We start from the raw sequence: 25,910 nt of genomic DNA, 5'->3' as shown, positions 1-25,910 counted from the left end.
TGTGTTTCGAAACTTCGGCATCCCCAAAGACATAGTGTCGGACAGAGGTCCACAGTTCATTTCAAGGGTTTGGCAAGCCTTCTTCAGACTCCTCAGGGTTACTGTCAGCTTATCTTCTGGATACCACCCTCAGACAAACGGCCAGACTAAGCGGAAGATCCAGGAGATCGGACGACATCTCAGGACCTATTGCCACCAGTACCAGGACAGCTGGAGCCGGTTCCTTCCCTGGGTGGAGTACCTGGAGTACCTCCACCCCCTTTCAGTGTGTCCTGGGTTATCAACCTCCACTCTTCCCTTTGTCGCATGAGCCCTCTGAGGTTCCAGCTGTCGATTACTGGTTCCATCAGAGCGAGAGGGTATGGGACTCGTATCACGTGCACCTCCAGCAGGCAGTGCGGAGGCACAAGGACCAAGCGGATTGTCGTCGTGTTGAACCTCATCAGTACCACCCTGGACAAAAGGTGTGGCTTTCGACCAGGGACATCCGCCTCCGCCTGCCCTGCCGTAAGCTGAGTCCTCGATACATCGGTCCTTTCACCGTGCAGAGGCAGCTGAACGAAGTCACCTACAGGCTTGACCTTCCTCCACAATAGAGGATTTCACCATCTTTTCATGTGTCACTGTTGAAGCCCTTCATTGAACCTGTCACTTCTCCTCCCACAGAAACCGTCCCAGAGGACGTACCTCCTCCTCCGGTTCCAGTCGAGCAAGAGCCCATCTGCCGAGTCCGCACCATCATGGACTCACAGCGACGAGGTCCTCGGCTGGAATATCTGGTTGACTGGGAGGATTATGGTCCAGAGGAACGGTCGTGGGTTCCTCGCGATGATATCCTGGATCCAGATCTCCTCACTCAGTTTCACGTCGACCATCTTGATCGCCCCGCTCCCAGGGGTCGTGGTAGACCTCGTCGCCATCTTCGTCCCTCGTCTCAGGCGTCGAGAGCCGCCTCGGAGGAGGGGAGTACTGTCAGGATTCCACCAGCTTCACTCACTCCTCCCACTCGTTCACAATCCCCTGAGTTTTAATCACCATCACCTGCACCTCATCAGTTCACCGCCCTATATATTCAACTCCTCTTCACACACTCATTGTCTCGTCTCTACATGACACTACAGACTATCACGCTACTTACCTGCAACTTACCCGCTACCTACCTGAGTTCCATCCATCGATCACCTGCTAACCTTCACACGGAAGTTCAGTCTCCAGTCTCCGGTCATCAGCCTGTTCCCAGTGTCTCTCCATCCGCATCTGTAAACAAAGACTCTGGTTATCCTTCAGCTAAGTTCCATCCTGAATATCATCTGCTTGCATACTCACCATATCTCTGTCTGGATCTGCAACCTGTAAATCAACACTATTTCACTTACTACCTGTCTGACTCCTGTTCCATCCGTGACAATGATGATTCAAAAATCATTCAAATATGTTGATTTGTTTCAATGTTGTGATACATTTTTTTTGTTCAGGATTCTTTGCAGTATATGTATTTAAAATATAAATCTTTTGTAACATTATAAATATCTTATTGTCACTTTTGATCAATTTAATGTATATTTGCTGAGGAAAATTGTAGTTCTTTAAAAGAAAATGACCACAAACTTTTGAACAGCAATTAAGGTGTTTATCAAAAATAAAATAAATATCTTTTTAAAATGCAACATTCAATATGTTTAAAACAAGACAAGTTTTTTTTTTCAATGCCAGTTTAAAAGATTTAACCTCATTGCAACTCTCAAGCTGATTAATATTCTTTAAAATGGTAAAAGGGCGACTTCAACTCTGGAAAGATGAATGTGTATTTAAAAGACCGAGAAAAGACAGAAAATGTATTTTTGGCTTTTGTGGATGAAAGACAACAACTCCCAGAATGCACTTCCTTCGCTGCCCTAGGAGGCCACGCCTACCGGTAACAGAGCGCAGTAGTTAAACAACAAGTCTAGGCTACTAGTGAGTCTCCGTGATGAGTCTGCCCGAAAATGTGTTTCAAGATCGCCCAAAATGTCTGGGATTCGGCTTTTGCGTTCTACAGTCGCCATTCATTATGTTTACTGTGGCGAGCAGGACGAGGCTAGGGCCGCGGCCCGTGGGAGAACTGCGCGAGGCCGGTGGCGTGATTACCGATGAGCGGCCGACACCTGTGAGACGCACCGGTCTCGTATCTCTCACGGAGGAGCGGGAATTTTCTTAGCAATGTTAAAACGCACATCAACCGATCACTTGTTTAGCGCTCATGTAAACACTACATTCAGATTCACCAGTCGGAATGAATTCAGTTAGATTGAAACAAAAGGTGTGCATGTAAACAATGAATGGCGACTGCAGAAAGCAAAAGCTGAATCCCGGACATCGACGGCCGGACATGTCCGGGAAAAAGAGGATGGTAACCCCTACTACTCAGCTTTCTCCACAGTAAAAGAGCCTGCTAGCTTAGCTTCCAAAAAAGATGTCTGACACTGTGTGTACATTCTGTGAGTGAGATCCCACCCTCTATGGGCGGGTTGAGAACATGCGGGACACCCCCTACTACTGACTGTAGTCTTTAGCCTCTGGCCAAAAAATCCTCCGATGACGCAAAATGACGATTTTTGCTTCATCGGAGGATGTTTTCCAGACAAAAAATACATAAATCTCTCGTCTCAGGGGGATATGAGGGTGGAAAGCATGGTAATTCGAAAATACTACATGCTTTTCTACTAATACAAAGCTTAATGCTAAATCCTGAAGTATCCCTTTAAGAAATAAGTGAAACTGGGTTTGTAGGTGGCAAAAACTGTCCTGAATTTGGCAGCAAGAAATATGCTATGTAAGGGGATGTGGATGTTCTCACTAAAGGATTAATGGCAGATAGGAAGGGAAATGAGAGTAAGAGGGGATTTACACACTAACACACTTCTGCCTTTAACTATCTTGTTATGGAGCTCAGCGCCTGTGGTATCACAAAGGCACTTATTGTCAATTGCAGGAATCTGAGTGTGATACTAAGTTCCTTTTTTGAAGCAATTGATGTCTGTGACCACTTCCATGAATGAGTTATCTTTAGTTAAAAGGCATTTAATTGCATAGACACATGTCGTAGCGAACCAGTGTCTGGAAATTTGGGTCATTGTTTAAGCATCTGAGCTACATCAGACTAATTATGTTGAATGAAACATGTTAATATCTGTCTTTTCTCAGAGTTATGACAAACACACCTTTGTGGTTTCGACCAGGCATACTGTATACAAAGCACTAGTTCTCCTGACGTGTGAGCACCTCAGATCCTCAGCAAATATCAGTTCCTTCAAAAATGTTGCCACACAGATATGCTAGGAACTATCCAACTTAACCAACAACAAAAAAAAAAAGTTCTATTGCTGAGATTTTATAAATACACCCTTAACCAGAGGCTGGTGTGCATGCCGTGGCAATCCAGCCTAGCATCTTTGAGTTTTATTACAGGGGCTCTCTGCGCCTAAAAAAACTGAAGCACGGTGAAATCATTCATTTTCTAGTCTGATGTCATCTCAGACTCTCCATAATTGCCGGAGTCCGGCGTCTTGTGTCTATAATTGGTAGAGACACCGCAAACTCCCTGAGAAGACACTGTAGGTGGGTACTGGTTGATTCATTATTTTGTGGTAAAATTGAAGCGGGAGGTCATCAAAAGGAAAACCATTTTTCAAGTTTCTTCTTTCTTTCTCGTTTTTTTTTCTCTGTGGTTTGAAAACCGGGCCTTCCAGGCAAATTCTACTTGTTGTCTGTCTGTTGCAGTTGAGAACTGGTTGCAGTTGCTGACTGATGTGGGGTGCTTGAAAAGGGTAATGATATATCTGTTTCCCAGAAATCTGCTGTAATTCAGCACATTTTAAACGTATGCTGATAATTTCATATAATTTATGCACCCATTGAAGCCATAGAGGTTATTTAGGGTGAAGACATCGAAGAAAGCACACACTTGCAAGGTAGGGAAGAGGAAGTGATGAATATTTGCATATACGACGGAATGAAATGTTGCATGGTGTTACGATGAAGGTGCATTTTGTGCAGAGTTTTGGTGGGGGGTGGGGGTGCCACAACATATTTGCTGTTATTTTAGGAAAGATGTCATCTGAGGTCATCCCTAAGGGATTGACATTGAGCTTTATTTTAGCCTCTCAAACATGCTCTGCATATTAACAATAACAATAAGACATCCAGGCCCCACATAACAATTTTCCTATGGAAAGAGTGTGATGAAAAGTGTAGGAGGGTTTATGAAAATCCAATATCACCCTCCCACAACCTGCAAAATAAAGCCAAATAGTGCCTACATTCCAGGTTGTTTAAAGCTTATGTGTCTGTGAACATTCTCTATATTACCACAGGAAATACAATGTTAATTCATCAAAAGGAGAATGTTGACTGACAGTCTTCCAATTTTTATTTAAAAGATGCCATGAAAGTGAATGGTTAACAACACTGTCAGTCCCTAACATTCTGCCAATCTCCAATATGTTCCAAAGAAGAAAGTAAGTCAAAGGGGTAGGAGTACATAAGTTTTACTTCTTCCTCCTTTTTATACATGTAAATATACGGGTTTTTTTTTACTGGAAAGTATGGAGTTATTTTGTTGTTCATCTGTTTTTTTACCATTCTTTTTTTTCTCTCTGATTTTTTAATTATTTTATGATCAAAATAAAGACATCAATGAATCAATCAATCAATCAATCAATCAAAAAGTCATGGGATAACATGAGGTTGAGTAAATGATAATAATTTGTGAGTAAACTATTTCTTTAGTCATTTATATTTGCAGTTCGTTACTGCTCTTCCACAGCAGATGCAACCGTCAGAGGACATTATATATGACACAGTGTTGCCATCTGCTGCTTAACTGTAAACCTGTCGAGTTTGTATTGCGTACTGCGTAGTCTATTGAACCAAATGCCTCGGAACTTGTCTCTTATTTACCACGAACGGTCTGATGATTTTGAGGTAGCCTATGCTTGCAAATGTCCAGACAAACGTGAGTGAAATTGAAGTTACTCAATGAACATTAAATAACAGACTACAAGTTAGTATGGAAAAAATGCCATGGAAGTCGATATCTTTATTTTGTGTTCAGCAGAAGAAAGAATTTTATACAGATTTGAAACAACTTGAGGGTGAGTAAATGACAGAATTTTCATTTTTGGGTGAACTATCCCTTTAATCGAGAAAAAATATATATATATTCAAAAACAGACATAAAATACAATAGACCCAAGTTACAAAGTTCATGGTGTGTCCCTTCTAAAAATCAAAGAGAACTTTTATCGCCCCCTGGCAACATCTATAATTAGGAATTGTCATAAATCCAAATGAAATTGATTGACAACTCCGACTGTCCCGAAGGCCCCGCCCCCCCGACTCAACTGACCGTGCAGGAGCAACTTATGCGTGGGAACAAAACTTCGTACATTTCGCTGAATTAATAAGATTTATATGACATAACGTATTATAAACACATCTCATTTTCACTTACAGCGTATTAATGCGCACACAATGTCACGAGAGGAGGACCTGTTGCGGATTGCTAAAAAACTAGACAAGATGGTGTCTAGAAATAACATGGTGAGATCCTAATTTTGACGCAACGCTTCACGCTGTTTGTTTGTGCGATCACTGCGCATGCTGCTTATGAATAACTAGTTTAAACTTTTTTTGCATGTGCGTTTGCGCGTTTTAATTCTGCTTGATTAAGATACAGGCGTACACAAGCGTTCTGTAATTTGGTTGCAAGTGAGAGAGACATAATGTGTGTGTGTGTGTGTGTGTGTAATAGGACTACAGAGACGCATATGCGAGTGACAACAGGTGTTGGCTGAGGATTGAGCAGATTTACTTTAGATTTATTCAGGGCAGCAACAAGAACAAAGACAAAAGTTGGTCATTATAGACAGTTTAGTTGACGTTGTATGCAGGTTTTTGTTAATACTTAACAGCATGTATGTACTGTATTCCTCGTAGTAAATGGCACAAGGTCGAGAAGGCGGTGTGTGTTTTGGCCGACTCGAATAGTTTTACGCGCATGAGCACAGCATTTAAAGGGATAGTTCACCCAAAAATGAAAATGAAACTTCTGCCATATTTCACCCACCCTCATGTTGTTTCAAACCAGTATGAATTTATTTCATTTGTAATTTTTGTATAGTGTTGCAGGCCAAATGTCTGAGAACAGTAAAAGTAACAGTGATTTGTACAAAATAAGTAAAATACATGAAAATATTAAGAAAAATCATAACAGTTACCTAAGTAATTAAATAATTGTTAATCTCCCTGTCTGTGTAGGATGGAGCTCTAGATCTTCTGAGAGAATTGAAAAATTTCAACATGACACTGAAGCTTCTTCAGGTATGTCTGTTGGATCAATTGTATTGAATTTGACATACATTATTGATCCCTGTAGGAAAATATAGCTGCAAATCAAAGGTATCACAAATAGCCATATAGACACACACAATGCAATCAATATGGACAATGCAAATAAAATATCAATGTTTGAGTAATATGGAGAGATTTATAATTAAACTGATGAATGATAAAACAGATATGATACATCAGATAGATCTGTGCATAAATGCAGCTGTTCTTGTTAATGTCATCATTGGTTGTCTTATATCTCTTGCTTTTGTTTGTCTAACATTTAATATTTACTTTGTTCCAGGATACAAGAATCGGCATGTCTGTGAACGGAATAAGGAAACATTGCACAGATGAGGATGTTGTCAACTTGGCAAAGATTCTTATCAAAAACTGGAAGAAGCTTTTAGGTAAGGGTAATATGTTAATGAAAAAAATCTTAAAATCAGATACAGATCAAATTGACTCCAAATACCATTTAAAAAAGTTTCATAATACCTAATAGGTTATTCACATATGCAGTATAACATAGTCTGGCTTAATATGTTAAGTTGTATGCCTTTTGTCTTTGTCAGAATCAGCTGACAAAAATCAAAAGTCTGAGAGGACAAATGAGGTGAAGAATGGCGATCATCCAAGCAAGGCATCAGGGTCACCCAACAGGACTTCTCCTGAGAGAGAGTCCAGGTATGTTTGCTAATAACAGGGTAAAACATGGAAGTATTCCAGACACAGCTTTTGTACAGTGTAATTGAAAGCTTTAGGAACCTCTTCCTAAAAGCAGACAAGAGTGGCCTATTTTGTTACTAACATTGATTTACGCAGAGGTTGAAGCTAGCAAAGTGGTTTGCGTTATGAAGTATAACCTGTTTATCTCGTCAGTCCACGAAGATCGACAACGGAAATTAAACCAGACTTAGACTCCAACAAGAAACTCGATGAAAAACACAGAAGAGAGAAACGAGATGCAGAGCTCAGGAACAGAAAACAAGAAAGTGACCCGAAAAAAGAGAAACAATCTATTAACAATAAAAAGGAGCTAGAGAGGTGAGAAGGCCCACTGCTGTATAAAGCCCCTCTGCTCATCCCAAACTATGCCATTCAATTTTTACGTGTATTCTGTTTAGGAAAGATGCATTGAACAGTGATCATCTTCCCTCCAGAAAGACGCATTCATCTCCGCCCCCCAAGTGTCCTCCTCCATCTGGGGAAGTGAAGAGGGAGAGGTTAGGGCTTGTGCATGCGGTTGAAGCATGTGACTGTCATTAGGAGGAACCACTTGTACTACATAAAAAAAAAAAAAAAAAAAAAACTTGAAGCCATATTATTATGGTGAAAGTATCAGCGTTTCAAACTCATTTCTGATTATTCAGGAAAGTTTAAAATGTCACAAACTAACAAGGTCATGACAGTTGCATGAATGGCATTTTTTCTGAACGTTAACATTGTAGTTTTTCTGGTCATAGTGTTAAGCAAAAATTTGAATTTAAGAATAGACTTTCAATTCATGTTGATTGAATTCAGTTTGAATTGGACAGAAAGTGGAATTTACTGAATGTATTTACATAGTCACACAATGGAGGAATTTCATTATTTTTGGAACAAAACAAAAATGGTTAATTTCATTATTAATTTTTTGGACTAATTATGCCTGTTTCCCCTCCAGAATTCTAAAATATATATGTTTTACATTAATCAGATAAACTCAAAGTTAAATACTCAAACATCAAAACAATAAAATTAAAAAATTAAAAAATTAATTCTCAACAGCACAACAAAATGTCCAACATGTTATAGTTTAAAAACTACTCTACATAATCATTTATATAATCCTTAAATTAAAATTGTAATTACAATTCTACATCATGTTTGCTACCTCAATTAAAATTCAGGAATATCCTTAACATATTCTCAAATCTGAGTGGTGCACAAGCCTGTTGACATAATTTTGTTTGACTTTTCCCACTTGTATGCTGGGCAAGCAGAGTTGCAATGTAAGATGAATGTTTACTTTTGTTTAGGAAAGATGCTCCCGTTGATTTTTTCCCTCCTGCTTCAATCATTTCTCACCCTCCTCTAAGACGCTCATCAGTAGATGTAAAGAAAGAGAGGTCAGAGCCTTATGCTTGTGTTTGGACATGTGTTAGTTAAGAACACGTCATTGTAGTGTGAAAAGTTTTATTTTCTGATGCAGTCTATTAGTCATAAAGCTATCTACAGTGATAGCTGATACAGCAAAAACAAAAATACACTACCTTTCAAAAGTTTGGGTTCAGTACTTTTTTTTTTTTTAAATGAAAACTTGAATTCAGCATGGAAATATAAATGTGATCAAAAGTGACATTAAAGACAGACATCTATAATATTACAAAAGATTTGTTTCAAATACATGCTGTTCTTTTGAACTTTCTATTCATCAAAGAATCCTCAATAAAAAGTGCCCACAAAAATATTAAGCTGCACCACTGTTTTCTACATTGATAGTAATGAGAAATGTTTCTTGAAAACCAAATCAGCATATTAAAATGATTTCTGAAGGATCATGCGGCACTGAAGACTGTAGTAATGATGCTGAAAATTCATCACAGGAATAAATCCCATACAAAAACATAAAAAAATCTTAATGACCCCAAATTTTTGAATGGTAGTGTATGTGGAGTTCAAATGCTGAATTTGGATGTTTACGTTTCTTACACAGAAAAGACACTCTGGGTTCCTTACAATCTCTTCCTCTTCCGTCTCATTCTACTAAACGTCCCTTCTCAGATGGAAAGAAAGAACGGTTAGACATTGTGCTTGAAGTTCATGCAGTGTGTGACGTGAAAATATCTGCTTTCATGTTGAATCAACACTGCAGTGAGGCTGTTTTTTTTTTGTTTTTTTTTTGCAGGAGAGACACACATGAACTTCTTTTTCCTCTTCATAATCACTCTCATCCTCCACTTCCTCCTCCTCCTATTCCTATTCCTATCCCTAAGCGCTCATCAGAGGTGAAGAAAGAAAGGTCAGGGATTACTCTCAGGAGAATGTGTTCATAATTTGTATTATTTATAAAAAATTTAGTAAATATCCAACATAGGGGGTCACCTCTAAATATCTATTTTCATAGGAGAGATCCTTCTGAAACTTTACCTCCTCCTGCTCCTATCCTTTCTCTTCCTCCTCCTCCTCCTCCTCCCAAACATCCATCACTAGAGGAGCCCAGAGAAAGGTCTGAACACTTTTCAGTTCAAGTTCATGGCCCTCTTTTTTGATAAAGAGGTTTTTTTTAGTGAAGACAAGAGCACACTATTATATAATATAATATTATTACTTTAGTTTGGTTTTTGTTTGTTTTATTTTGTAAAATAGTGGGGGTGGCTCTTAATGATTCAGTATTCAATTGGAAGAAAATTGTAAATTATTATTTCTAGTTCACTAGATGACCTAGTATTGCCACAAGCGCAAGTTTTTCCCCTTGTTCTCATTTTAATGCCACATTAAAATTGTATATTTGTTGCCTAGGGCAAAGAAAGCAATTGATCCGAATGGACCTCTTCCTCCTTTACCTTTCCATCTACATCCTCCTCAGAAACGAGAGATGAAGAAAGAAAGGTTAGGGCTTGGCGTGTTGTCTTTTTGAGTAAACAAAGTACTTTCAGTCGTTTTGTTTTAGCGCAACACAGTGTTCTAACAAAGCGCAGTGTTGTTTGTCTCATAAATAATCAGTGACTTTCTTTGCTTAGAAAAGAAACAGCGGATCCCAGTGCTCCTCTCCCTCCTGTTCCTCTCCATCTTCAACCTACACCTACAAAACGTCCCGCGTTAGACACAAATAAAGACAAAGAGAAAGAAAGGTTAGGGACAGAGGAAATGAAAAGCATGTTGACATGAATAGCTGTGTGCCTGTGTTTTTACTTAATTACTTCCCCATCTGAAGAATAACTACAACTGTTTTACTATAGAAAAGACACATCAGACCCGAAGCGACGGATGTCTGAACACAATGAGAAAGATAGGTCTGAAACGATGAATACTAACCCTTGAAAAACACCATTGTTGAGTGAAATTATACTTAAAAGTTGCACAGTGTATCGTCTTAACTAAACCATTGGTGTTATTAATTTAAAGGGATGGTTCTCCCAAAAATAATACTTTTGGCATCATTTACCCTCATGTTGTTTCAAACCTGTATGACTTACTTTCTTCTGTGGAACACAAAAGAAAAATCTTGAACACTGCTTTCATGCTTCATAAAAGTCTTCCAAATGACTTATATATTCAAAGAAAGTCACACAGGTTTGGAATGACTAGAATGACAGAATTGACATTTTTGAGTGAACTATCTCCATCATTCATTTCGGATGAAGTCTTTTCATGGCTTGTGGTGATAATTTGTCGCCATCCCAAAGTGCTGAGATGATTTTTTTTTTTCTCAGAAAAGACACAAGAGACAGTAAACCACTTAAACGACCGTCAATGAAGCTCAAGATTGAGAGGTTTGAATTGATGTTTTGCAACAGAATGTAGGCAGAGGGCAGCAGAAGTGCATGCATTGTTGTTATTTTGTCTTGGGAGTTTGAGGATGGTGGCAATTTGCAAGACTTGTGGATTCTTTGCTCATTAAAACAACCTACTCTGCTTTTATTCCTAGAAAGGACTCCACAGATTCCAAAAAGCTCCCTCCTAGAAAGCCGAGCATGGAAGGACGGAGAGACAGGTCTGCTCATGCATTACTAAAATAAAAAAATAAAAAACATTTAGAAAGATCATAAAATGATTACTGACAATCAGGCATTTGTGTTTCGCTCTTTTACCGCAGTAAGGACTCTACCGACTCCAAGTCAAGCCATCACCTTTTGAAACGACAATTGAGTGAAACTAAATTGGAGAGGTAACTTGTTATATAGTAATGCAGTTGGTCTTGCAATGAAATATTAAAGTATCCAACATAGCGATGTGTTCCAATTTCATTAACGTTTAAAAGGAAATTTTATTACCAACTGGTGGACTAGTCTAACAAACCCCCAGAAGATAGTAAAAAAAAAGTCTATATATGAATATCAATTTGAAATAACCTATATAATCTGAGTCAAATCCCATACTGAATGCTGCTGGAAAAAAAAGGTCATATATATGCGATGTGCTTGCCTTGCATTTGGATCATTGTACACTAAACATAAGTGTTTAACGTTAGCCAATATTGATATTTATTAAAATCTACTGAATCAACAGGTAGTGGAGGACCAATAAATACAAACTTAATAGCCTATTATAAACTGAATTTCTCAAATAGATGTTAGTTAACATAAGTCATGTATGACATTTGTTAGGATATTGATATAGGATCTGTTGTTGTTAAGTAGCCTAAGTTTCATTTATAATGTTTCTCCTTTAAATTGGATTCAAATTTCAAACCAGTATATAGACCCTCATAACCTGTAGTAAAACAAGCCTGTAAGCAAGCTTAATTGTTATATGAAATAGAATAAAACGGAACAGTTTTGTGTAGGCTAAGTCAAAATACTCCATTACCTTGCTCATCTTTCCAAATGGACATTTAAAAAAAAGTGAATGAATGAAAGCTCTGAGGTAAAATATGATTTTGTTATCCGCTTAGGATGTAACCTTTTCAAAATAATGTGTTTTAAAAATGTAACACTAATGCGAGTCATTTGAATGTAGCCTTTGTAAAAACAAATAAAGCAAACCATAAACATGCACAAAAAAATGTATGTAAACAACTAGTATTTCCAATGTCGACTAGGAGCAATACCATTTAGTTGACTAGTCTCGCACATCCCTAATTCAAACCTACTGATCTTTTACAAAGATAAATGCATGACTTTCATGTTCATCACAGAATGCATACTATTAACTCTCATGTGTTATTTCTCCAGGAGAGATTCTACTAACTCAAGGTCTGGCAACTCACCCCAGGCCAAGAAATCTAGTGAAAGGCAAGAACTATACTTTACTGTTTTTTATTATTTACTCATTTAGATGTGACCAGCATGCCATATGGCGTTATTGTGGCATTATGTTCTCACTCTCATGCTTTTGGCTGCTTCATATTCCAGTTATAATACTACACAAAATCCCAAAGTCATCCAAATCATGACTAACAAATTATGAAAATAATGTTCACAGACAGCAGTAATCAATGATTCGGTTGGGATGTTGGAACATTCTATCTTTAAATAATTGTCACGTGGTCATTAAAGACGCCTGCTTTTTGTTTTTCCCATACAGCAAGAGTAAACCAGAGACCCCCAAAACACCCACAACACCCACAAGCCCCCTCTCTCCGTCGCTTAGCTCCAGTGTGGGTCCGTTATCTCCTCGTCTGCAAACCGGGGATTCCATCAGGGACAAATGCATTGAAATGCTGACCGCCGCACTACGTACAGATGGTACGCAAAACAAACACTTGACACCCACACAGAGTCTGACATACATCACAGACATACTGACATATATCGTTTTGATACTCATTATTGTGGAGATGATGCTCACAATATGCTTTTCTTTCCTATTAGATGACTACAAAGACTATGGGACAAACTGTGAGGGCATGGCAGCTGAAATCGAGGATTATATCCTTGGTGGACATTATTGGTTGACAATTGCTTTGAAAATTAGTGTTGAATCCTTTTGAAACCATTTCTTAAAATTCAAAAGTAGATATCCTTAACTGTCCTCCTCTGCCTACATATCTACCAGGAGATAAGAGCCACAGACATGAAATACAAGAACAGAGTCCGCAGCCGCATAAGTAACCTGAAGGATCCCAAAAATCCCAATCTCCGTAAAAATGTCTTAGCTGGAGCCATCGAGTTGAGCCGCATGGCCACCATGACTGCTGAGGTAGATTGCACATTTTGGACCTCTTAATTAATTTCAATTTATAAATAATAAATAACAAAATAATAAATATAAGTCTCACCAATGCTGCATTTTATTTGAAAATGCATTAAAAATACAGTACAAACAGTAATATTGTAAAATATTATTACAATATAAAATAACTATTTTCTTTTTGAATAATTTGTCAAATGTAATTTATCCCTGTGATGGCAAAGCTGAATTTTCAGCATCATTACTCAACTCTTCAGTGTCACATGATCCATCAGAAATGACATTCTAATATCTGATTTGGTGCTCAAGATTTCTTTTTTATCATCAATGTTGAAAGCAGTTGTGCTGCTTTATATTTTTGTGAAAACCATCATGTTTTTAAGGGTAAATAGAAAGTTCAAAATAAATTTAAGTATTTACTGTCGCGATTTGATCAATTTAATGCATTCTTACTGATTATATGTATTAATTCCTTGTACAAATAATCTTACTGACCCTTTTGAATGGTAGTGCAAGTAAATTTTTCTTACCCCATTTGCCCAAAATGTTCTGATAGTTATGTTTCAAATAAGGATTACATTATTAGATATTAGATGTTCGATTGTTTTAACTGGAACATTTGTTTGTCTACAGTGCAAAAACTTAGCCTTTGAAATGAACTGTTGTCAAACAAATATATTCTACCCAGAAAGATGATGCAGTATATCAGAAGCCAATCTGCTGTCTATAAATGAACACTATGTTCTTGCTGTTGTAGGAAATGGCTAGTGATGAACTGAAACAGTTGAGGAACGTGTTGACCCAGGAGGCCATCCGAGAACATCAGATGGCAAAGACTGGAGGAACCTCAACTGACATGCTGCAGTGTGGCAAGTGCAGGAAGAAAAACTGCACCTACAACCAGGTACATCGATGAAACAGCATTTTCTAATATTACTGGATTTTTAGCTGTAGATATTTATAGTGCATATGAACCTAGTATACAAAGTTCTTTCATTTGTTGTGAAAATAAATATACTGAGTAATGTTTTAAACCTTCACAGGTGCAAACTCGGAGTGCTGATGAACCAATGACCACCTTTGTGCTGTGCAATGAATGTGGTAATCGCTGGAAGGTCAGAAAAATATGTTTTGGCTTATGTATTTTATATTTTTTTATAAACCAATCATCTTACGTCCAGTAGAATAATGTAAGTAACAAGTGTCTTTCAATATTTTTTTTCTAGTTCTGCTAACTTGAAACCAGGAGTCCAACAACATTGACCATGTAGCAGTGGCGAGGCCAGAAATTTAAAAGTGAGCGGACCTTGGTGAAATAGGGTGGACCAATCCCTACTCTCAATTTAAAAAATAGTTTGACAATCAAGTTTAGTTAAATGTGATATATTTTCAGCCAACAGTTTCATGAAAACAACAAAATCATAACATAAATAAAATATCCAGTGGAACAGGATAGGAACAGTAAACGGAGATAAATAATCATAGACAGAGTGTGTGTAAGGCTGAGCAAGGCTTACCCTTCCCCTGGCCGAGGGAATTTTCTCACTCAAACCACTGACTTCTGCTGCTTCTCATTGCTTTTAGAGGGAAAAGCTGCCAATAACTGCTGGTCTACGATCGGTTTTCTCTGTAATAATAGCATATTGGTGATTTGGCAAACGATACAGTGCGTATCTGTGTTTGTGCTCTGGAGAGTGTCAAAGGTCTCTATTTACAATGTTTTTTTTTACATCATTGAGTAATGCAACCAATCACAGACATATCTGTTGATTTCTTGAACGCAATGGCCAATCAGAGGTGTTTAAATTAGAGTCCACTAACCCTGGCCCTTATGTAGCCTCGCCACTGTCATGTAGGATTCCTCATCTTTTTTTAATTTGGAAGAGAAAGTAATATAATGGGTTATTCTACCAGCAAATGGTCCTGAATTTATAATATGTAAATTAATTCTTTAACTTTTACAGAAGCACACAGAGCAAAGAGTGTGTTCTGTATGTTCATAATTAAAGTGAACATTAATGACTTGGGAGATGTAAATCAGATCAAATTCTACGCTTTTATACTGTTTTATGAAATGCCAGTGTTATTATTATTTTTTTTTGTACTTGATTAATTGGTTTATTACACAGAATCCTATTGGGGTCAGACTTTAAAAAAGAATGTGTTAACAAATTTAACATTTAATTAATGAAGAGAATCCTAATCTATCTCAGATGTAGCAGCTATACAGTACAAAACAAAAAAATGCTTTTTAAATGGATCTAAACATTTTGTTTTAAATGATGGTGATGCATAAAATATTGTAGAGAAAAATCGCAAAAACTAAAGCAATAATTGTAATATTGATTTTAATAAATTGTTGATTTGATTTTTTTGTAGTATTTTTTGCAGGCTTAAAAAGGCCTAATACCATTCAGGCACAGCCATGGTTGTCCAAAGCTCATCCAATATGCTTGGTTTCTTTCCAGTCAGGTGTGACTGAACGCTTGTCAACCTGCCAGCCCTTTGAAAGCAGGATATGCCACGCATGTAGACAACACCCATGCTTTCACTCCTGAACACAAACAAACACTAAATAAGATGCGTAACTGTTATGCTGAGTGATTTACCATTACAGCCAAAAGCGTTTAGTTAGGCACCACAGCCAGCTCCACATCATGCTGTCAAATTTCCATAAATACATACAGGACACACCAGAGCAAGTCACTACTGGATTAACCCTCTGGTGCTCTTCAAAAATAACCTTTTTTATTATTATTATTTAAATGAAATGAATGTACTATATTTTGTATTTTTTGGTACTAAATTATTTTTATGCAGTAGTTATAATCCATTTTTGAACAGAGACCTGAAAATGACATTTCCAACTTAAACTGTCATAAATCTTGAATGCTTTGGAGCACAAACTTAAGTTTGGTCTCTTTTTAAAGATGACACTTGTCTGATTATTAAGTGAAAAGGGTGAACCCAAAAAAAGTTTACAAAAGTTTACGTTTATTGTTTTGAAAAATGCACAAAAAATACTATTTTCAATTTTTATATAACATACAGTATATATTATCCAAAACATGTTTTATAACTGCAAGAAATTCATAGCCATAAATCTTAACAAGTTGTGTTCCAAATTTGAGCTTGATATCTCAAATAAAGGAGCTTTCAGTAAGATTTTGTTTGGGCACAGTACCCAAATTTTCCACTAGAAATTTGTTTCCCATTCATTTCCAATGCGGTTGTTTTTGACCGTGAGGAGTCAAAGTGTGACTCTTTTTTTCAGGATTAACCTTTTCGAATCATGTCCATGAATCTTTTTGTTTGTGTGTGTGATCACATAGCAAGTGCTAAAACCTTTACCAAGTTTTGTACCATTCCGATGAAGTAAAAAAATCTTGGTCAAAAAAGACCAAAGAGCACCAGATGGTTAAATTGTCCAATGTGGCTATACCATCAAGTTAACATATAAATTAAATATAAGTAAACAATGCAATCCATTGTCTCAGTTGTTCACATTATTCCTAAAACATGCTATATTTGTAAAAATTAAAAATAAATGTTTATTACTTTATAATAGAAATAAATTATTGTTGTACCCTATGACTTTGATAAATGAGGACCCCTAGAGTTTGAGTGAGACATTTTTCCTCATCTATACTTGTGGGAAATTTGTTTCACTGGCATGTCAAAGTCTGCCCTGTGTGTCATTATTCATGGGCATTTCCTAGTGACGCACTTCTAGCCAGGCTAATGATGCCCCTGTCACTATATTTTGGGTTTAAAAAGTACCCTGGTCTCTGCTATCCTCGGTGCACTATGTTTGAAATGAGATGAGTAACTCTGTGTGAAATTATCCCTTTTAGCCCTGAATCTTCACTCAAGTTTCATTACTCAGTTTACCAGGGTGCCCGCTCATTAGAAGCGAATTGAATTAAATGCTGTTATTGGATGTTCCGCTTCTGGCAGTATTTCCTGTGGTAAAAAGGAAATGCCACTGAGAGGATGGCATGAAGCAGTGGATAACTATGCCAGCGCTGTGCAGTGTTCAGTTTCTCTAGAAGGCAAGTTATTTCTCTCAGGTTTGAGCTGATAATTGGATACCCTGCAGGTAAGAGAGCCCCTCTTGTCATTTTGATGCTTAGATTTTTAGATAGCCATGGGTATTGCTGTAAGCATCAGGAGGTAAAAATGCAAATGAACACAATAACAGATCAAGGTAAGATGAAAAAAGAAGCCAAATTGACATTTCATAGGCAGGATCACCTCACAATAATTACTTGTTTTCCCCATACATGTTTTTAGAGTTATGTTTTTATGTTCATTTATTACACAGCTCTGGAATACTTGATTCTGATTGGCCAGCGTCATCCAGCTTTCTGCAAATAGAGGTATCTGCAGACGGTAATAGGAGTTACCACCAGATCCGGGGGCGAGGCCATAAACAGAGGGGCGTTTTGAACCGCGTTACCTGATTTGCCCACGTCACAGTGTGGGTAGATCTTAGGGGTGGAGTCGGGAGAAGGGCATCATTTTCATTGCATGATTTATAAACACCCACCAGTGTGAAAACACCCACAAATTTAGAAACACCCACTTTTGTTCCGCAAAGACCTGCTCGCTTTCTGATATTTCCTCATTTTCGCCATCGTCCATGACAAAGCTGTATATCAGTCCGCTCATCCGGTTAAATGAAACCGGCGCTACTTTCATGTCTCGTGTCATCACACCGCTTACTTGTGCTGTCTTTTTTCAAACAAACGCAACTGTCGTCATCTTAGGGGCCGTTTACACAACAACGTTTTCAACTAAAAATAGAAAACTTTTTTTCTGGCCAAAACTTTCGTTTTGGCCGGTCATTTACATGACAATGGCATTTTGGGGGCCTGAAAACACAAACTTTTGAAAAGTTTCAAAGTGCAAGTTTTTGAAAACGATACCGTTATCGTCATGTAAACAACAAATTACACAAATTTGTGAAAATGGTGAAGAATCATGCATATTATGTGTTCAGTCTGTATAGGCCTAGTGTTTTTTTTTGTTTTGTTTTTTTACAAAATGTCATCACCAACTGGCCTGGCAGAATACACCTAGCGTTTAAGTCGTTTTTGTGGATCCGTGTGAATGGGGATTGCTTTGACAAAGTTGCCATCTTAAAAAAAAATTAAAAGTAAAAAAGTTTCCATTTTTAGTATATAATTCGCCTTAAAGGTACAATATGTAGGATTTTTCGCCACCAGGGGTCGCTAACCTCTTACAATAACAAAGGCGTATATCGATGACGCAAAGCATTAAAGGGTTAGTTCACCCAAAAATGTATGAAAATTATGTCATTAATGACTCACCCTCATGTCGTTCCAAGCCCGTAAGCCCTCCGTTCATCTTCGGAACACAGTTTAAGATATTTTAGATTTAGTCCGAGAGTTTTCTGTCCCTCCATTGAAAATGTATGTAAGGTATACTGTCCTTGTCCAGAAAGGAAATAAAGACATCATCAAAGTAGTCCATGTGGCATCAGTGGGTTAGTTAGAATGTTTTGAAGCGTCGAAAATACATTTTGGTCCAAAAATAACAAAAACTACGACTTTATTCAGCATTGTATTGTCTTCCGGTTCAGTACGAGCGGAAACCGAGGGTAACGCGGAAATGACGCCATTGACTGGCGACTCCTCATCCCTGCTCACACGTCCCGTTTCCTTGGTTAAAATCGCAATTTTCTCACGATTTACAAATAGTTGGAAACATTGGGGATATTGTAATCAACTAAACAAAATATATAACATTGGCCTAGTGGTTTTTGGATATTTTACTGCAAAAATCTTACATATTGTACCTTTAAACATACCCTTAGTTACCGATTGCTCCAGCCAGCACCTGTGAAGAGGAGGACTCCCAACTCCTGCTAGGACCTCAGATGAAGCTAACTGAATTAACATGCAACTAAATTTTCAATATAATTTTGTTGACAACATGTATTCATTACTTCAATGAGCTCATTGTTTCTGCCTTAAATCAATACATTGTTTAAATGAATACATTGTTAGTGTTATTTGTATGTAGGCTACATTTCTGAAATATCTTGGACAGTCACCTCTGACAACAGATCACTCTAAATTGTAAGACATAGGCCTATGTATTTTCTGTAAAACTGCTTTGAAACGATATGTATTATGAAAAGCGCTATGCACATAAATTTGAATTATATCGTTCTTCATCTTGTAGTTAGGATAATTGTTTTGTACATGGTAACTATTTTTTTTTTCTTATAGCAAAAGCTTTAAGATAATAGTTAGGCCTACAGGTAAAATGATAAAATAATTGAATAATGCACAATCATTCAGGTTGTTATCATATAAGCCAGTCGATAATAGCTGTACATTTATCACTTGCCACAGTTTGGAAATCAATGCTGGAGAATCCTGCTGTTGTGTGATAGGTTATGTCCTCTGGATTTGGAAAATGTGACAGAGTATTTCAATAAACAAACTGTTAAAAAAAAACAAAAATATGTCCACAAAATCTGTATATAGCACACATACAACCAATCAGCTGTATAACTCTAGCCCCCTTGCTGAGGATGAAGTGAGTCAGCTGTTCCCATGACAACTACATTTTACTGAGAGAATCCATTAGGACCTCTTGGATCATTTTTTGCAGAGGTATCAAAGGACTAAGACTCATTCTATCAAACATCTAATGTGTTCCATTAGACTTCAACCATCATGACTTTAGGAGGTGGATGATTGCTCTTAGTGCCCACTCATCTTTATAAAATATTGAAACCTGTTTTCCCTAGATGCATCTAAAATCGAAGATAAATACATTTGTGTAACTCAAAATCAGTTAAGGGATTAATTTTTTTATTTTTTATAAATAATTGTAATAAATTGTCAGAGTTTGACTGTGAAGGCTTATGCTCGAGTCTGGCCGGAGAGAGGCGACACTGAAATTCAATACAAACCAGAGTGCTTTTTAAGGATCCAAATAATTGAACTAAGTTGCTCTCGAAAGAACTAAAAAAAAAAACACAATTTAGCCAGCTACCCAAGATGCACATCTCACATCTCTGTTGAATGAGTTGCCAGGCAGACTCTATGGGCGTCTTTTCAACTGTCACTGCATTGAATGTATTACAGCAGCATCAACATGTATTTACAAAGGCAATTTAGTGACCTGTAGAAGACGGTTGAGAGATGATTCACGATTGTATTGCAAACAAGTGCAAAAGATGCAAACAAAGAAAAGCACTATAGTGATGATTCTAGGATTCTAGGATAAGTTGACTCCCCCTCCCCTGAATTCTCCTTGAATAGAAAAATATGTCAGAGCCAAGAATGCTTTCTGAAATGTATATTGCTAGAACCAAGATATATTACAATAGAACAATATACAGTTGCTGTTACACTCAAAGACAGTGACCAATTCAGATTTTTTGATAACAATTTTAGGAACTGCTTGGAAATTTGCAGTTGTAGTGCTAAAGTGAGTTCCACGTATTTAGGTTGTTTGCATTGTATTCACTACAGGTGCTTCCTTCATATAGAACCTTTTAAGAGGTTCCTATCATGGGATCATCAGATAACACTTTATTTTGATGGTCCACTTTAGACATTCTACTGACTATAAGTAACTTTGCAACTACATGCCAACTTATTCTACTATACCCCTAACTAACAGTCTAATACTCTAAGAGTCAGTTGACATGAAGTAGCAAATGAATGGGAGTTAGTTGACATGTAATTGCAACGTTACTTAGTGCCATGCCTAAAATTTGGACTATTGAAATAAAGTTGTAAATGATTTTGTTTTAATACATTTTTAATAAAATAAAAAATATATTTTTTAATTAAATTTGTTTGAATTAAACAGCTAGTAAACATCCTTTATCACCAGAAACAAATTTAAATTAACCCTTTAAACATGAAAGAATTCTGCAATTGTTGAAGACATTTCTCCTTATATTTAGAACCAAATTAAGATTTTTTATTATTATTATTCTAAGAGTGACTAACTTGCTTTGATGTGAATGTAATTTCTTTAGGAAAAATTTATTATTTGTTTATCAAAACAGTGATGACACATGTAGTAGATTGTCAATATGCATTCATCAGAAATGCAACAGCTCACAATGGATGTTACAATGAATTGCAAGCACATAGAGAGGAGCTTGGAGCTATTAAAGGAGAACTCCGGCGCAAAATGAACCTTTGGTCTAATTACACATTGTTACCTAGTCAACCATTATCTTCGATTTGTTTTCATGATTATCGAATGTAAATAGTTTTATCTCTAAAAACAGTTTAGCCTATAAAGCTAGTATAACGCTAGTATATTGGGCATAGTGTAATGACAAATAAAAATCGCTTGTTAATACCACTAACAAGGCTCAAAATAGCCCCACACTAACACGGTAGCATAATGAGGGTCCCTACCTGCAAACCGAAGCATTGAGAACTTTGTCAGTGTCCAGACAGTTTAATAAGAAGATATTTTAAACATACAGTCAACTTCGCGTATACAGACAGGAGCCATCTTTGAAATACAGTCTCTGCCAGTTGATCTACGAACGCCGATCCAAGTGCGCTGGTGAGAATGTGAACGAGCTATAAGTTGTGATAAGGTGAGCGCGAACAGCAGGCTTGGATCGGCGTTCGTAGATCGACTGGTAAAGACTGTATTTCAAAGATGGCTTGTGCCTGTATACGAGAAGTTGACTGTATGTTTAAAATATCTTCTTATTAAACTGTCTGGACACTGACAAAGTTCTCAATGCTTCGGTTTGCAGGTAGGGACCCTCATTATGCTACCGTGTTAGTGTGGGGCTATTTTGAGCCTTGTTAGTGGTATTAACAAGCGATTTTTATTTGTCATTACACTATGCCCGTTATACTAGCTTTATAGGCTAAACTGTTTTTAGAGATAAAACTATTTACATTCGATAATCATGAAAACAAATCTCAGATAACGGTTGACTAGGTAACAATGTGTAATTAGACCAAAGGTTCATTTTGCGCCGGAGTTCTCCTTTAAGAACTATTCTCATGGCAGTGTTGGAAGACAAAGATATTATATATTCCATAAGTATTGTGTAGCCTATATATTACCGATCTAAATCCTTTGAAAGACAAGGCAGAGTGAGTGTATTTCTACAGCAGAAGCTCATCATAGTCTGGATGGTCAGATCTGGATGAAAATGAGAGGTGATAGACAGATTTCTCAGTCTCAAAGTGTTGATGGCTGCCAGAAGATCTGTTCCAATATGTGGGCAGAAGGCTATTTAGTCCCCGCTGGCTACTCTCATCAATCTAATCCACCAGTCACCCGTGATCTAATCCACCAGCCCCTCAAAAAACAAAAAAAGACCCATCAAACTTTACCGCTGCTCATATTATGTACATATTTTCCAAGGAAAATCAATTTGGAAGAAACAATAACAAAACTAAAACTTGCAGTCCATGATGCAAATACAAATGGTCAAAAATGGGGAGTACATGTTACGTATTATTTTGACATGCATTGCAGCCTTGTAAACTATAATTGTGAATAGAATGCTAACAACAGACAATATGCCTTTTAGCCAAGGATGTTGTTCTTGGAGGAAAAAAACAATGAAGAAAGGAACAGGTTAGGAATGCACGATGATATCGGGACAACATCGGTATCGGCCGATAAAAGCTTAAAATGACCATCATCGGCATCGGCAGAGATATGAATATTACTGCCGATGAGCCTTGCCGATAGGGTAGTGTGACCATGCCCACGTGACGACCGTGAACTTAACTTCAAACTAGGGGTGTGCGATAATCACGGTTTTTGATCGTGGACGATTAAAATGTCTCCACGATCTGCTTTTGAAGAAAAATCATAGTATCGTGCATTCTATCAGTTCAATTCTGGCGCCTTCATCTTAACATGCTAGGCCTATATACAACGCGACGTGCATTCACATCACATCACATCACATCACATGTAAACGCAGAGGTATAGAGTTACACTCACGGGACACTGCAATTCACAAAAGTTCATTATTAGCATGTGCGTCAAAGTCTTGCTAAACATGTCATTCACGTGCTGATGCGCTGTTCAAACGTGCGCTTTTCTCAGCACGTATACCCGACGCTCACAGGAACTAAAAGCCTGTCAAGGTTTACATAAACAAACTTGGTTATGTCTAAAGTGAAAGCAAACCGAGAAAATCTGCTTGTCAAATGCGTGTATTAGAGACGTCGCGTGCAGCTGTTAAATAGACAGTATCTATTATGCTGCCGCGTGTCCTTAAAGAGAGCTCTACTGCAACCAGATATAAAAATTCTGTCATTATTTACTCACTCTAATGTTGTTCCAAACCTGTATTAATTTCTTTCTTGCTTAAATATACCATGGAAGTCACTGGAGTACAGCAACTGTTTGGTTAGCCACATTCTTCCAAATAACTTTTATTTTCAACAGAAGAAAGAAATTTATTTGGGTTTAAAACAACCTGAGAGACTTAAAAAAATTACAAATAGGCTACAAATACATCGGTATCGTGCAAAATTAGTTTGAAAATATCGGCATATCGAATATCGGCCAAAATCCAATATCCCTAGAACAGGTAGACAGGTGTTTTTTTATTTTATTGTTTTTTTTAACAAAAACAAACTTATAAAGTTTTTTTATTTTATTTAAATGAACATCCCAGTAAACAGTAGAAATGTTTCACTCTAGATTCCCACTGGCTTGAATTCATCAGTTCTGTTGATGACAAGAGGCAGAAACACTGATTAGATGCTAATGGCATTCGTGGCTGTTCTGTCCTTCACATTAATGATAATTAAGCAAACCAGCCATCTTATCATGCACTGATTCTTAGGCGAACTGAGGCTTCATAACAATCCAATACGTAATATTTGAGCATTACATGATCCGTTTAACCACTTCAAAGAAAATATTTAACAGCAGATATGGGTAAATAAAAACCATTATGTATGTACTCTGCTTAATATCCTGTAATCACTCCAAATGTAAATAGCTTTATTGAGGCCTGAATTTTAAAGAAAGAATAACTAATCAGATTATTATTATCAAGTGCTGATCCAAAGCCACTTGAAATGACCTGTGACCATTCAAACCAGTGAGCAATATAGCTGCAATTACAAATTTGTTGGTTGAGAACCTGCATTAAGCATTTCCCTCAGATTTGCATACATGCATTAATTCCTGTGTCAACATTGGCTATGATTGTTATGTTAATTATTCTGTTTTTTCCTGTATGTATTATTTGATCTAGTGGTTACTTATGTTTATTAAAACTTAAAGTAAGAGACAGTATTATATTGGAAATAAAACTTTAACATTTTGATTGTTTTTTCACACTCATCTTTTTTTCTTGGCAAAGCTTCAATTTTTGTGGCTAGACATCACATCATCAGTCTGAAGATCAAGAAACATTTCTCATTCTCTCGTCGACAATTTTTAAAAATATAAAAAGGCTCAGGATTTTATTTTGCCAATATTCCATCCTATTTTTCTCTAAATGGCATATGGTCAGTTCAGTCACAACTAAACGACGGTTTGGCTAAAGATCAGATGGTTTAATGTGTGCATCTGGCTCTTGGACCTGTCAGGCTAAAGCAGACTTCAATCTGAAGAAGACTTCAAAGTGGCCAAGCTTAGCATCTGGTCTCGGACAAACCCGACATAAATCACAGGTAGAACTGGTAACTCTTAAATCATAGAAAAGGAGTAAAAAATGGTGGCTGTGTACTGAGAACTTCCAGAAATATTTTGTCTGGGGACAACTGGAATGGTCTGCAAGTTAATGATCCAATCTCTCTCAGCAAGTCATATTTATCGAGCCATCTGTAACAACAGATGCTCTCTCAGTTTAAATGTCTACTGGCCAGCTAAAATGGTGACCTATGAAACAAAACAGACTGAGTGCAGAAGATGTAAGCTTGTGGTTGCTCTGAAATTCACTGTCTAACATCCATTATACAGATTCATTCATTTATACTAATGTCATGCAAGTCAAATGTAATTTCACTCTCATTAGAACATGCTCATGGCACTAAGAAACCAGATAATTCACTCGAAAGAAATCTTCAAGCACATTTAGTCTTTTTAAATCATGGAAGATTTCTGTTCTGTGTGAAAGCGTTGCATAACATTTTATTATAAAAACAGCACTCTGTTATTTTGTTTATCTCTGTTTGTTTGATCTGTTCTTTTAACAAGCCCTAGAGAAATCATCCTGTTTCCTGAGTGATACAAAGCGTATACAAAAGGTAACTTTTAACATCGCTCATCATAAATTTTAGATAAAAAGCACAATGTTGCAACAGTAGAGAGCCAGAGCCATGCAGGGAGGATATTGTCAAGTGCTTGAAATTGATTCTCTGTTATATAATTTCATTTCCGCATAACCGCTGCGATTAGAAGCCACAGAATGGTGAAGAATCTTTTTTGATTTAACTAATCATGTAATCAGTTGAACAGGATTCCATTATCAAAATGTGTGCTAATTGCAAATTTACCCATGAGGGTCAAACTTAAATATTATGCCTCCTAGCACATGTACTGTAAGTCATTTATGAGGGATGTGACATGTATTATGCATTGATGTAGAATGAGTTGAATTAATATAAAAGTACATGTAGAATTCTGGCAAGTTGAATGAACTCAATAATGTCTTAAGAGGTACCAAAACAACATGCTGTAACAGCTTGACTTAAATA

At 37.1% G+C, this 25,910-nt stretch overlaps 1 protein-coding gene across 12 annotated transcripts; it reads left to right on the top strand.

Moving 5' to 3' along the window:
* Positions 1 to 5,327: 5,327 nt before the first annotated feature.
* On the top strand, positions 5,328 to 15,481 carry tcea3 (transcription elongation factor A (SII), 3). 12 transcript variants are annotated; one of them, XM_056238921.1, is made up of 18 exons: positions 5,330 to 5,406; positions 5,494 to 5,580; positions 6,298 to 6,360; positions 6,674 to 6,779; positions 6,945 to 7,056; positions 7,252 to 7,416; positions 7,497 to 7,595; positions 8,391 to 8,480; positions 9,068 to 9,151; positions 9,260 to 9,373; positions 9,479 to 9,580; positions 9,874 to 9,963; positions 10,095 to 10,205; positions 10,314 to 10,367; positions 10,788 to 10,847; positions 11,003 to 11,068; positions 11,171 to 11,242; positions 12,249 to 12,366. In XM_056238921.1, the coding sequence occupies exons 2-18, from the start codon at positions 5,512 to 5,514 to the stop codon at positions 12,349 to 12,351; spliced, it is 1,560 nt and encodes a 519-aa protein (XP_056094896.1). In that variant the 5' UTR covers positions 5,330 to 5,406; positions 5,494 to 5,511; the 3' UTR covers positions 12,352 to 12,366. The 12 variants fall into 12 exon arrangements, with proteins under 12 accessions (XP_056094897.1, XP_056094898.1, XP_056094896.1 ...); XM_056238922.1 differs by having other exon boundaries at positions 5,328 to 5,580; positions 9,482 to 9,580; XM_056238923.1 differs by lacking the exon at positions 10,314 to 10,367 and having other exon boundaries at positions 5,329 to 5,580.
* Positions 15,482 to 25,910: the final 10,429 nt, after the last annotated feature.

Source organism: Rhinichthys klamathensis, unplaced genomic scaffold (assembly GCF_029890125.1).
Source record: "Rhinichthys klamathensis goyatoka isolate OS25496 unplaced genomic scaffold, OSU_Roscu_1.1 h1tg000548l_1, whole genome shotgun sequence".
NCBI lineage: Eukaryota > Metazoa > Chordata > Actinopteri > Cypriniformes > Leuciscidae > Rhinichthys > Rhinichthys klamathensis.
This window is presented reverse-complemented; position numbering and strand designations above follow the sequence as displayed.